The 14029-nt window shown below is 36.6% G+C and overlaps 1 protein-coding gene across 1 annotated transcript in view; it reads left to right on the top strand.

The window, feature by feature from the left end:
* Nucleotides 1–100: 100 nt before the first annotated feature.
* Nucleotides 101–14029, top strand: part of LOC123672142 — a 42880-nt gene continuing 28951 nt past the window's right edge. The window contains exons 1-2 of the mRNA XM_045606133.1: nt 101–365; nt 9396–9571. Coding sequence (XP_045462089.1) covers nt 116–365; nt 9396–9571 — 426 coding nt within the window. The 5' untranslated portion in view covers nt 101–115. The remainder of the gene's footprint in view (nt 366–9395; nt 9572–14029) is intronic.

Here is a 14029-nt window from a genome sequence, read left to right as displayed (position 1 = left end):
AAGTAATATGGATGAATAGATTCGATTAGTATGATTCATCTCATCGAACTGTATATCTGATTAGATATGATAAGAATTTAATATAGCTTTTTTCTGACAAAGGATTGGAATACAAATGAACCTTGAGCGTTGTCTACTGCCTACTTCCAAGACTTCTCTAATGGAAGATAGCCCTTCAACCGAGTTAATAGCCGATGAGTATGACCATGTGGTCAGTGATGAAGAAGCCAGTGTACATATTTTTGCAGACACTTCATGTATTAAAAATTGTGAACACTTTTTGAAATCATTCAATATAGAAGTATCTCCAGAATATATTCATGAGTTGGATAGTTATGACAACGTAAAATCTACATTAGATTCTGGTAAGAATAATTATATTTTATGTTGATTAGTAGGAACTTTGTCCTTTCACAGAAAATTTGAAATTTCATGTAGAAGTTGAATGTACACCTATTCATATAATCATTAGTATCATTAGTTAAACGGGTTGAATATCTATATTAATTCAGGATGCATTGTTAGAACATGAAAAAAATATTGACATAGTCAGGAGCTTTTGAGCGCTTCACTTAATTTTTCACGTCAGGGCTTCCCCTCATTTTTCGATATTCTTCTTGAATTCTCTACGAGTGTGATGACGCAATCAGCACTTATTTTTATAATATTCTATATATAGGGTGTTTAAAATTCGACTGTCTTTCTGAAGAACTATTTGAAATCTGAAAATTCGGAAAAGTGTATTATTCATAATTTCCTATTCAGCTAAAATATTTCCGGAACTCCGGTTATACTGGAAATGAAGAAAATAAGAATAAGACTTTTTTTTCATTTTATTTTTGGGTATTATGGAAATTTTTATTCGCAGAAGAAGAAGTAATCTTCTTCTTCAAAATCTTGCGTTAGTCCTAATACTTTCAGAATATTAAAAAAAAAGGAAATTACCATAGTCACTATTATGTGAATTATTTTTACTCTAAATACCCTATGCGTAAACTCGATTAACTTATCTGAAGTAGAATGTGTCTTGTGTTCTGTATTAACGTGAGTGGTTCTAGTATTAGTCAGAAGACCCTCGAACTTGCGCAGCTTCTTAAACGGTTGAGTGTGCGCCTGTGTACGAGAGCAAAAAACTAGTTAAAAGGACGATTGTGTTAATTCCTTTTTATTATTCCGAATGGTGAACATGATAATAATTGGCACAGAAGCATATCTTTCATTATCATTCGATTAAGTGCTTTTGCCACTGTTTTCAAAAATAATATATTTTCATCAGAGTTATGAGTTAAGCGATAAGTGTTAAGTTTTGATCAGAGCTCTTGATGCTTGAGTGCTGCCATTACCCAAAGATATCGATATATAATATATATATAAAATATTGGACTTGTCGCCAAGTGGTTAGTAAAGATCCTACAGTCGGTCATCGGTCTTAGTCACCAAATTCATCGAACATTCTCGAGTCGGTATTTTGTTGGTAATAGTGCGTGAAACTGATTCATAGTTTTCATTAGCTAGTTGAGTAAATTTTGTAAATTGTAACTTGTTTAGTTGTATATACAGTGCGGCAGTGCGCGTAAAAATTATGGAACAAATTCATTTTCTCAAAAAAAAATATTCGGCAATAAAATCCTGAAACAGGTCAATTTTTGTTTCACTTTTACAAAATTTTTATGAATTTTTGAAGGATTTTTGTTGCAACCTGTGCCATCCCCATCGACCCCCAATTTTTTTTAATAGAGAATGTGGGTCATGTGGTAATTTTTTGGCAAGGTCAAAGAGGTTTTCAGTATGTGCACTTTGTCATGGCTCATTTACTTTGAGACCTGATGAAATTTGTCTCCGAATGAAAGTCGACCATTACAGATTTGTTCATGCACAACTTTCAACCCCTTTAACTTTCAACCCCTGATGAATACATTTGAATTTGAATTTCAAGCCCCTGACGTGAATAATTATAGAATGAGTGAAACACTGCGCTCCAGTTATGATCTTAAGTGGGTATGTTATTAGTACGTTTCTTTGCATTGAAATTTTTTTCTTGAACATTTCTGCACGCCTGTAAAGAAGATACAAAGACCAAAGATAATTTAGAGTGTTGATGGGGATGGCACAGGGTACAGCAAAAATTCTTCAAAACTGCATAAAAATTTGGTAAAAGTGAAACAAAAATTGACCTGTTTTTGGATTTTATGGCCAAATACTTTTCTTCTGAGAAAATGAATTTGTTCCATAATTTTGGCGCGCACTCTATAGATTTACTTCAATAAAAATTGTGGAAAATCTTATGGTCGGTCGAAACACAAAACCCAGTACCTTACAGTACAATTTATGTATGGATGTTCTACATCTAATAGTTACAATAAGTTTATGGACTCTACGGAGCGTTCTTCTAGACGTGGTCATCAGCAGCTAACATCAACTAGACCCTTTTAGCAGTCCACATCAGTCACTCTGTCACATCATCTAGAGATCTAGGGAGTTTTATGCAAGTACTTCTTTCGTTTTCATAATTAAATCTAAATTTTGCGCCAACTATTGGGTCAGAGTTCAATTTATTACAGTCCAGTATTATATTGTAACGAATTCGCGAGTCCTACGCCACTGCCTCTTTCTAGAAGGTACCGGACGCACCGAGAGCTCGATAGAAAGACCAAGACGCTTCTAGAGAGAGATGCCAGCGGTACATAACCAATCGAAGCCGCAGAGCAGAACAGTGCGACCGAAATTAGATATAAGTTGTAGAAATAAATTAATGTAGTAGTGAAAATAAATTAGTGTAATAGTTGAAATAAATCATCTGTAAATAGTTATTTATAGTTGTGTACCTGAAATAAATTAGTGTCAGCCAGAAGTACCGATTTAATCAACCGAAAAACGTAACAATATGATCATGGAAATTGAATAATCAAATTCATACATCATTCTACATCGGAAATGTGAATCCAGATTACGCACAGGATATTCACAGTAAAAATATAATTACTATGGAAATTTTCTCCCCTTCATGGTTTTTTTTTGGAATATTTTAAAAATAATTAGAATTGAAGCAAAAATTTGAGGAAGGAGTGATTGCGAATGAAAATCTGCATAATATCAAATATACTAGCTGACGAAGAAAATGCAACACTCAGAAGTAGCTGTTTCTTGAAATCCAGAAGTGAACGGACAAGAAAGGCATATCAAAACTAAGTCACAGTAGGAAACGGGGTTAACATCAGAATTCGCGGAATTAAAAACGAATATTGGTGGAAGTTTAGCACAGACATGGAACATGACATGAATGGTTCACAAAAGAGGATATGGAAACTCTTAAGAGGTTTGAAAAAATCAACAAATGAAAACGTAGAAATAAAGAGCATAAATGAGGATAGGTGGATACAATACTTTTAAGAACTCTACGACGCTGGTGACATCACAGAGTGGGACGTGGACGCTGATGATGGCGAACGAAGGCATATTAACACTCGATTCTGGGATAATTGGTTCCTCATTGCGGAGAATTTTCAGTTTCCTCGGTGGCATAGTGGTTTGAGCATAAAACTCTTTATTCTGAGGTTGCGAGGTACTTTTTCCAGAATTGAAAAATTGTCTGAATGCTGTGAAATAAGTTTCATTTTATATCGTGTGATAAAGGTTTTTCATGTGAACAATTTTTGTTACTTAAAAATTGTAGTCGTGTTTCTAAAGTTTTTTAAATTTTACAACAAACCAGCTGTTCGAGGAGATTCAAAATCGATGTTTAGTTGTTGTTAAAATGCCTAGAGCACTTGTACGCCGAATTTAGCTAAGTGAATTCGGAAGAGGTCGAATTATTGGTCTACGGGAGGTGGGGTTATCATTTCGAGAAATCGCTAACTGTACGAACAGAAATCCAACTACTGTTACGAGATGTTGTCAAGCGTGGATAATGCCCAAAATCTAAGAAGAGTAGGCACCGGACGTACGAAGGGACACAAATGAAGTTCAAGATCGACGTCTCAGACTTATGGCCAATAGAAAACGATATGCGACAAATCGATCTTTGGCTTATGAATGGTTAAGAGAACAAGGCCATCCTGTAACTATCCGAACAGATTACCGCCGGATAAGGTCTTTTGGACTGCAGCATTATCGACCCCATCTTGTGTTATCTTTGACGATTGAGCGTCGCCGGCAACGGTTACAGTGGTGCAGAGAACGTCAACATTGGAATGTTGAATGCACCAGGTCGTCTTTTCCTTGGGTGCACATGATGACCGAAGAAGAGTTAGACGACGTCGGGGAGAAATACGTGAACCTCAGTTTGATGTTGAGCGTCATGTACACCGGACAGTAAGCGTTATGGTATGGGTTGCTATTGCACATGCAATTAGGTCACTTTTAGTCTTTAGTCGAGGTAACATGACAGCGCTGCGTTGCCTTCAAGAAATAGTGGAGCCCTATATTCTCCCTTACCTCAGTTCGTTCGAGAATCCAATATTTCAGAAATATAATGCCCGACCTCATGTTGCCTGAGTTAGTTTAAACTCTTTCGAAGCCATCCATGTGAATCTTTTGCAATGGCCGCCTAGATCCCCCGATCTTCCGCTCCCCCACGTACTCTGGCGGCTCTGAGACATGAAATACAGGTAGCTTGGGATAGTATCCCTCAAGAAGCAATAGCCCATCCTATTGCATCAATGCTGAGACGTGTTGGGGAGTGTATAGGTAATCGCGGTGGACAAACACATTATTAACAAATTTATTAAAGACAATTGTAAACCCTTCGTTTTTTCCCAATATTTCAATCATTTACTCCTTGGTATACTATCTATGTTTCACCAAAAAAAATAAAATTTGAACAGCTCCTTCTGGGTGATGCAGTTTCTTTGTCAGTTGGTATAAATAAAACGAGAAAGAATTTTTTTTTTCATTTCCTGGAAGCGCTGAGCTTCGGAAATATTTCAGCTAAATAGGAAATCAGGCATAATGTTATATTCCGAATTTTCAGATTTTTGATAGGCTCTTCCAGAAAAATCTGATAGGCACTCGAACATCAAACAGCCTGTATGTATAAGCGCAAAATTTCCAATCGGTCGGATCTGTTGAAACTGCAATATAAGGTTTTCAGTTTTAGATATTTGTTTGAAATAGCCATGACTACGCTATCTACAGGAAATTTTGTGCGAAACTTGAAATGATTGTTCTTTATAATTGTTGTATTGTTATGTTGATTGCTGTGCACAGTTAAAATTTTAAATTAAACTTTACAGTACAATAGAGTTTATTTATGTAATATTCTGAATAAACTCTCTTATTATTATACATATTAGGTGTAAAAAAGAAATCCATTTTTTCTGCAATAGATGGTTTAGTTATCTGTATCTCGCGTTGTATAAGTCCAATCGGTTTCTACTAGATGGCTTTGAAAAGATGAGAATTCTATAGTGACTCAACAAGGCATTCGTGAGTTTTCGAGTAATATAAGGAGTTCATTGAAAGTGGGTGATCTTTATGGTTTTCATGATAACGATAATTGGATCTTGTTTGGTACATTTCTTATGAATATCTATATTCAAGAAGAATTTTGATGCTATCCAGCCACTTCCAGAAAACCAATTCTTCCAGGTGGTTCACCGTTCATGAATGTGTCGACGACTTCGAGCTCCAGGAAAAATGAATATCCCTAATTCAAAAACTACGTTTACAGTTCTTTTCAATATATTTTCAAACTAAAAATTCTGAGACATTATGCATCTTCTGTACTTTTTGTATAAATCACTAGACAACACTCGTTCAGCTTTACAACAGATCCTCACAAAACAGAGCATACGTATGTTATCTTAGCATTCAACGAACTGAGCTTTTAAACGCATGTGGCCGCGGGTTGTTTAGTATCTTTTGAACAATTCCAAGTTCAAATTATATATATTTATGGAAAACAATGATGGCAATTGTTCAAAGGTGTCCTCGTTTAAAACTGATCCCTTCCTTCCCCCTATCATTAAATTTCGTATATCCTAATAAATATTCAGAAATTGAAAATAAACTGATACATCGGAAGAAATAGAAGACACCATTCACTTCATTAAACTGTCAGAGATATTTTTGTGAATCAGAGGTCAAGAGAATAATAAGAACATCGTTATAATATTTGTTGGAAATTATAACACTATGTAAATTGATAATAATTGTATAATAATTGTAGCTCACAAGCATATACGCTATTATATAACAAGTGTTCATCAAAATTCGTGGTCAAGAGTGCTGTGGCGAAATTAGTGTTGATTTTCTGTGAGTGTGAGTAGCGCTTAGCTTGTACCATATTCTTCCCAGATTCGAAGCATGTAAATAAATGTTAGTGATATGGCATAAATAAAGAAGCCATGTGGGGAATTTACGAATGATCCTCAAGAGAGCCTAAGAGCTCTACTAGAGACTAACTTTCCTGGCTCCAGGCAGATTACCAGTGAAGATGGGGCCCCCGCTGGGGAAGTATACAACCCCACCAGGTGGGATTCTCAGAAAGCTGGTAGACTATTCACACCAGAAAGAATTGAATGGGCGATAAAGAGCTTTCAGCCCTTCAAATCAGCAGGCATGGATGGTATTTTTCCAGCCATGCTTCAGAAAGGTGTTGAAGTACTTATAGCCCCGATAACTGAGCTCTTCAAGGCCAGCTTTACAAGGGGCTATATCCCGAAATCATGGAGGGAGGCGAGGGTAGTATTCATACCCAAAGAGGGTCGAAAAGGCTCCCCAGAGCCTAAATCCTATCGACCCATATGCCTCACCTCCTTTCTCCTGAAGACCATGGAGAAAATAATTGACAACAACATACGAGGCAGTGTAAAACTCCACAGCAAACAGTTTGCTTATAGGGCGGGTAGATCTACTGTAGACGCCCTTCATCATCTTCTTAGAGAGGTGGAAGGCACCCTCAACGCAAAGGAGATTCTGCTTGCAATGTTCGGTGATATCGGAGGGGCCTTTGACAATACCCTACATACCTCCATATGCAATGCAGCCAAAAGGAAAGGGATAGAACCCTCCACTGTTAAGTGGATATCAGCTATGTTGAAAGGACGAACCGTTACAGCCTATCTGGGAGAAACCGAAGTGACTGTGCTGACGTGCAGGGGATGCCCTCAGGGAGGGGTTCTATCACCCCTGCTGTGGAGCTTGGTCATGGATGGCCTCTTGGAGAGGCTTACAACAGGCGGATTTAACGTCCAGGCTTACGCCGACGACATAGTGGTGACGGTTAGAGGCAAGCATGTGGGCCCAATAAGTAGCCGAATGCAACTTGCTCTCAAAACTATTGAAAATTGGTGCGGGGAAGAGGGGCTTACTGTCAACCCCTCGAAAACATCAATAATCCCGTTCACTAGAAGAAGGAATCTCGACCTCAGAGCTCTGGTCTTAAATGGTCAGACACTGCACTTCTCTAGTGAGTGTAAATATCTAGGTGTTACCCTGAACAGTAAACTGAACTGGGGGAAACATATAGATAAGACTCTTTCCAGAGCCACGGCGGCTATGTGGGCATGCAAAAGACTCTTTGGAAAGACATGGGGAGTGAAACCGAAAATGGTACTGTGGTTATACACAGCGGTGGTACGCCCTATTGTCACCTATGCATCTCTAGCATGGTGGACAAAAACCGAGGAGGTCACCACACGCATCAGGTTGCAGAAAATGCAAAGGCTGGCGTGCATTGGTGTCACAGGAGCTATGCGCACAGCTCCTACGGCAGCGCTGGAGGTCATACTAGACTTACCTCCCTTACACCTACATGTAAGGAAATGTAGCCTGCTCGAAGCAATAAGGATTTCCCATAATGGAAAGCTCCTTCCTGGGAACTGGGTTGGACATATGAGGATACTGAATCAACTAGATTCAAACCTCCTCGCAAAACCATCAGATATTATGCCAACCACCTACGATTTTGAAACGCCCTTTGAAACGGTTATAAATGACCGTCATAGTGCAATAAGTTTCATAAATCGTCTAGACAAAAAGTCATCCATATGGTTTACAGATGGATCAAAAACAGAGAAGGGCACCGGCATTGGGATATATGGACCTTGACTGAGGATCTCTAAAGCCCTGGGAAGTGAGCCCTCGATTCTACAAGCCGAGATAATGGCTGTTTATGTATGCGCCCAGGAGTGTCTCAAAATGAACCTTAAAGGGGCGCATATCTACATCACCACGGACAGCCAAGCCACGCTGAGATCCCTGGAATCGTGTTGTCAGGGGTCTCTGCTGACTTGGGAGTGCCGTAACACCATAAAGCAACTGGCCAGAGGAAACAAGGTGACTCTACTATGGGTACCAGGGCACTGTGGTGTTGAAGGAAATGAGAGAGCGGACGAGCTTGCAAAAAGTGCATCTAGGCTAAGACCTGCTGGACCTGAGCCTTTCTGTGGGTTAGGAAAAGACCAATACAAAGCTGCGGTCCAACTATGGGAGTTGAACAGTAGGACAATCCACTGGACTAACACTCCTAGACTTGCTCAGGCAAAGAAATTCGTGAAGATTTCACCTACTTACACCAGAAAACTCCTGAAGCTGTCACGAGCGGAGCTTCGGGTGATGGTGGGACTGCTGACGGGGCACTGTCGGTACAAACATCATTTGTACCGTATGGGTAAGTCAGCAGACGAGATTTGCAGGCTCTGTGGATCGGAAGTAGAAACTTCTGAACACTTGATATGCAAGTGTCCAGAGCTGGCTGGCCTAAGAACCATTCACATGGGCAAGCCGGTCCTGGATACCAGAGAGGTAATGGCCAAGGCCCCTAGGGAGGTTGTCAATTTTATTAACGTCGTTGACGACCTCCCTGGGTTTCTATGAATGAGTAGGGTAGTGAACAAAAGATCTGCATGGTCGCAGTTCCCGGAAGGCTCACCGAAGCAAAACGACCCCAGTTCAAATAATAATAATAATAGTGATATGGCATAGTATATCCAAAGTCACTTGGAGGAAGCCAAAATATTTCGATTATACAAGGGTTGTCGAATTTTTCTGAAATTCCTTTGGCGCAAGTGAATTTATTGTCTTACAATACTTTCAAATAAACCCCGGTATTTAGCGGATCGCGGTATCCACTTCAAAGGGACATCTGGCCAAGCGTTTTCATGGATTAGTTCAAGTGACTTTAGATATACTTTACAAGCGCTAATCGTTGTCACAGAAAATCAACTCAAATTTCTCCACAGCACTCTTGACCACGAATTCAAATGAACGCTCGTTATAATATTGACATAACCCTCACATTGTAGATTGTAGAGACACAGAGCAGAACATATGTATATCATCTGTCACTGTGAATTGTGATCTTATTCTAATGCACTGCTATAAGTTGGATCTATTACTAACAATCGTTGAGTGAATACAATTTATTTTAATTGAATTTTAAAATTGTGTTTCAGTTGCAAAAAATCCTAAAAAAAAATCCATACTGTTTTTGATATTTTGGGGATATTTCGAACCCTCAACGCATGGGCAGCTTATTCTGGATGATGGTAAACAAATATTATTTTATGAAGTATGGAGTAAATTCTGCAATGAAGATTGGCGAAATATACCGAAAGTTTTTCTTTTTAATGTGAGTTGATTCATAATTTATGCAATAGACGTATAGCTTCCCTGCACCATTGCTAGTTATCACATAGTGTTGTATAGTATATAAATATAAAAGCGTGTATCAATGAATAATCCTGAAATATTTGGTGCTCTGATTTATCACCTGATACGTATATCAGGTTTTTCTTGGTGAAATATTTTTCATGGAATTTACATGGCACGAAGTCGTGGAGGAAAAACAACTCTTATCAATTAATCTTCAAATTAATTTAAATGAGATATGATTACTTCAAACTATTCCAGAGTGTTTGATAATTCGATGTGATTCTTTGAAGGGGTCATACTAGAGACTATTCGCAATAATTGGATGATTAGTGAGCTATAGTGCTTTTTAGATTTTTCAGAAAATCTTTGAGTTGTTTCGGAAGAGAATCAATTATGTTAAAACTACACTACCATGCAAAAAAAAACCAAAGAAGTTGATATTTGGTGGAATTTGAGGTCTAATAGTTTTTATTTTTAGTTCAATTTTCAAAATCTTCTTAGTAAACCGAAAATAAAATGATCAATTTCAACTCACATTTTCAATGTTTTGTTGAATGCCGGCCTATTTGTCATTATTCAGGGTTAATTCAATTCAATTTTCAATTTCAATTTATTTGAGATTCCAACCACAATTACAATGTGCTTAAATATAGTACAAAGTGGCTTGTTCAACCTACATCCACTCTTTTCTCTAGATTGAACGGGTCTAGTCTCGTTCGTGCCACCATTGTTAGGGCAATCCTCTTTCTTATTGTTCTTGATTGCCCCACAACCATAGCAGAACCACTTATTCGGTTGCCTCGAATTGCAATCAGTTGACCAGTTTCTCTTTTTGTTACAACGGTAGTATTTTTAGTTTATGCACCCGTTGAACTTTTGGAATCTACTCTTTAATTTCAGACCTCTTCTCAGTCTCTAATCTCTCTAATCGAGAGATGAGGGTTTTGATCTCGTCTAAATTAATTTCTTGGTTTGAGGTCTATCTCCTGATCAGATCTGCATTTTGTAACTCGGATATGACTGGTAATACAGTCTGATAAAGTGCAGATCTCATCTCTTGAGCAGTAAGCTCAATCACATCGTCACAAGCTTCATACTTTCATACTATCGAGTCGAATCTTTCACAGAAATCATCGACCGATTCGTGTTTTTCCATTTTGATGGAGTACAAGCGAGCTCTTACCTGAAGTGTGTGTCACATTTAACTCGCACATCCTGGAGAACCTCAAACCTTTAATTACTTTAACAGGGTCTCGGATATTGAAAATTTTCTTGTGATAATTCTCGTCAATTCTGTTTATGATAATGTCTCGTACCCAATTACTCCTATTGGATTTGTTGGCCTCTGACCAAGTTTGGTTACTCGTTGACTTCCAACAAATCATTTGTCAAAAAGCTCAGATCTTAGATCGACGATGCAGATCTCCAATTTGACTTCTCCTCTGTAACAAGGATTGTTTTTAAATACCTAGGTTTTCTCATACTCTAGAATTTAACCTCAAAAATATTCTCTTAACTCTAATTACCTCTGTAATATGAATTGATTTTTATATACCTGGGTTTTCTCAAACCCTAAATCTCTAAAATTTAAGCTCGAAAAATATTCTCTTAGCTCTAATTACCTCTGTGAGCAGAATTAATTTTCATATACCTGGGTTTTCTCATACTCTAAATCTCTAAAATTCAATCTAAAAAAATATTCTCATAAAACTAATGTCGACAATTTCTCCTCTCTCAGATCTCTAAATCTCTAATATCTCGAAAGGGGGTTTCGTCTAATGTCTCTAAAATTTCTCTAGCATCTTTCATCTAGTCTCTTAGGTATCACTCGTCGATACTGCTCTAGTCAACTGAAATCAAGGAAATGGCAACTATTAATTGCATGAAAGGAACTTACGTTGGTTCTGACAATTCCCTTTTTCATCATATTGCATGAAACCTATTTTCTGCACTTCGGAAATGATGGAATCTGAATCACTATCATTTTCCACCAATGGTTTTCCTCGATTTCCTTTGGCTGTCATCTCAATTTCAGGATTTATGGAACAAAAATATTTATACTATGTATTTTAAGATTTTTGTGCATTGAATGCTCTCTTGAGACATCTAATATCGTCTACTACCAGGTATAACATATCAAATTTTGTTTCATGCTTCTGAATTGCCTCAGACGCACAGCGATCTGATACAATTCGAAACAGGACTTCCAAGTTTTCCAGCAGTACCTCGTACATGTGCACCTTACTTCAAAAGCGGTATCACGCACTGCAATGAATACCTGTTATGTATTCATTGGTTGAGTTAGGTATGGCCATTGTACAGGTATGATGAGTATTTGAATCCTATAATATTCCTAGATTACAAACACACAACACAGCACAGCAAGCATGAAAGAAACCCTGAAATAATGATAATCACTAATCTTACCATACCGGAGTTCTTGTAGTTTGGTGAAATAAATAATTCTCCAAATTTTGTCATCAAGCATGATGAATATATACTCTCAAAATATCTAAATTTCTGGGTTATGTATGTGGAATGTGAAACATCCAATTTTACATGCTCCAAGTAATGTATGTAGAATCTCCAAATCTACATGCTCCAATCCTCTAGGTGTGGTATGTAAAATCTCTAAAATTATCCAATCTAAAACAGACAGTATGTTATCAAAATGTCTAAAGTTAACATAATCTCAACCTCTGAATGGTTTAAATAAAACTATAACATTTTCTCATCTAAGCCTCCCGAATGATATATGTACATCACCTAAATCTCTCAAACGGTGGATGTGACATCTATCATGAACAATGAATATGTAAAATCTCAACATTTACATACCATGTAAACAATGAATTGTGAAATCTCTACATTTACAAGTCATCTGAATAGATTCTAAACGATGTGAAATCTCTACACTCACAAACATCTGAATTGATTTGAAACGATGTGAAATCTCTACATTCACAAACATCTGAATCGATTTTAAACGATGTGAAATTTCTACATTCACAAACATCTAAATTGATTTTAAACGATGTGAAATCACTTCATTCACAAACATCTGAATTGATTTTAAACGATGTGAAATCTCTACATTCACAAGCATCTGAATTGATTTTGAACGATGTGAAATCTCTACATTCACAAACATCTGAATTGATTTTAAACGATGTGAAATCTCTACATTCACAAACATCCGAATCGATTTTAAACGATGTGAAATTTCTACATTCACAAACATCTAAATTGATTTTAAACGATGTGAAATCTCTACATTCACAAACATCTAAATTGATTTTAAACGATGTGAAATCACTACATTCACAAACATCTGAATTGATTTTAAACGATGTGAAATTTCTACATTCACAAACATCTAAATTGATTTTAAACGATGTGAAATCACTTCATTCACAAACATCTGAATTGATTTTGAACGATGTGAAATAACTACATTCACAAACATCTGAATTGATTTCAAACGATGTGAAATCTCTACATTCACAAGCATCTGAATTGATTTTAAACGATGTGAAATCACTACATTCACAAACATCTGAATTGATTTTAAACGATGTGAAATTTCTACATTCACAAACATCTAAATTGATTTTAAACGATGTGAAATCACTACATTCACAAACATCTGAATTGATTTTAAACGATGTGAAATCACTACATTCACAAACATCTGAATTGATTTTAAACGATGTGAAATCTCTACATTCACAAGCATCTGAATTGATTTTAAACGATGTGAAATCACTACATTCACAAACATCTAAATTGATTTTGAACGATGTGAAATCACTACATTCACAAACATCTGAATTGATTTTAAACGATGTGAAATTTCTACATTCACAAACATCTAAATTGATTTTAAACGATGTGAAATTTCTACATTCACAAACATCTGAATTGATTTTGAACGATGTGAAATCTCTACATTCACAAGCATCTGAATCGAATTTAAACGATGTGAAATTTCTACATTCACAAACATCTAAATTGATTTTAAACGATGTGAAATCTCTACATTCACAAACATCTAAATTGATTTTAAACGATGTGAAATCACTACATTCACAAACATCTGAATTGATTTTAAACGATGTGAAATTTCTACATTCACAAACATCTAAATTGATTTTAAACGATGTGAAATCACTTCATTCACAAACATCTGAATTGATTTTGAACGATGTGAAATCTCTACATTCACAAGCATCTGAATTGATTTTAAACGATGTGAAATCACTACATTCACAAACATCTGAATTGATTTTAAACGATGTGAAATTTCTACATTCACAAACATCTAAATTGATTTTAAACGATGTGAAATCACTTCATTCACAAACATCTGAATTGATTTTGAACGATGTGAAATCTCTACATTCACAAGCATCTGAATTGATTTTAAACGATGTGA

This window comes from Harmonia axyridis, chromosome 2, assembly GCF_914767665.1.
Source record: "Harmonia axyridis chromosome 2, icHarAxyr1.1, whole genome shotgun sequence".
NCBI lineage: Eukaryota > Metazoa > Arthropoda > Insecta > Coleoptera > Coccinellidae > Harmonia > Harmonia axyridis.
The sequence above is the reverse complement of the archived record's forward strand: the minus strand, read 5'-3'. Positions and strand labels throughout refer to the sequence as shown.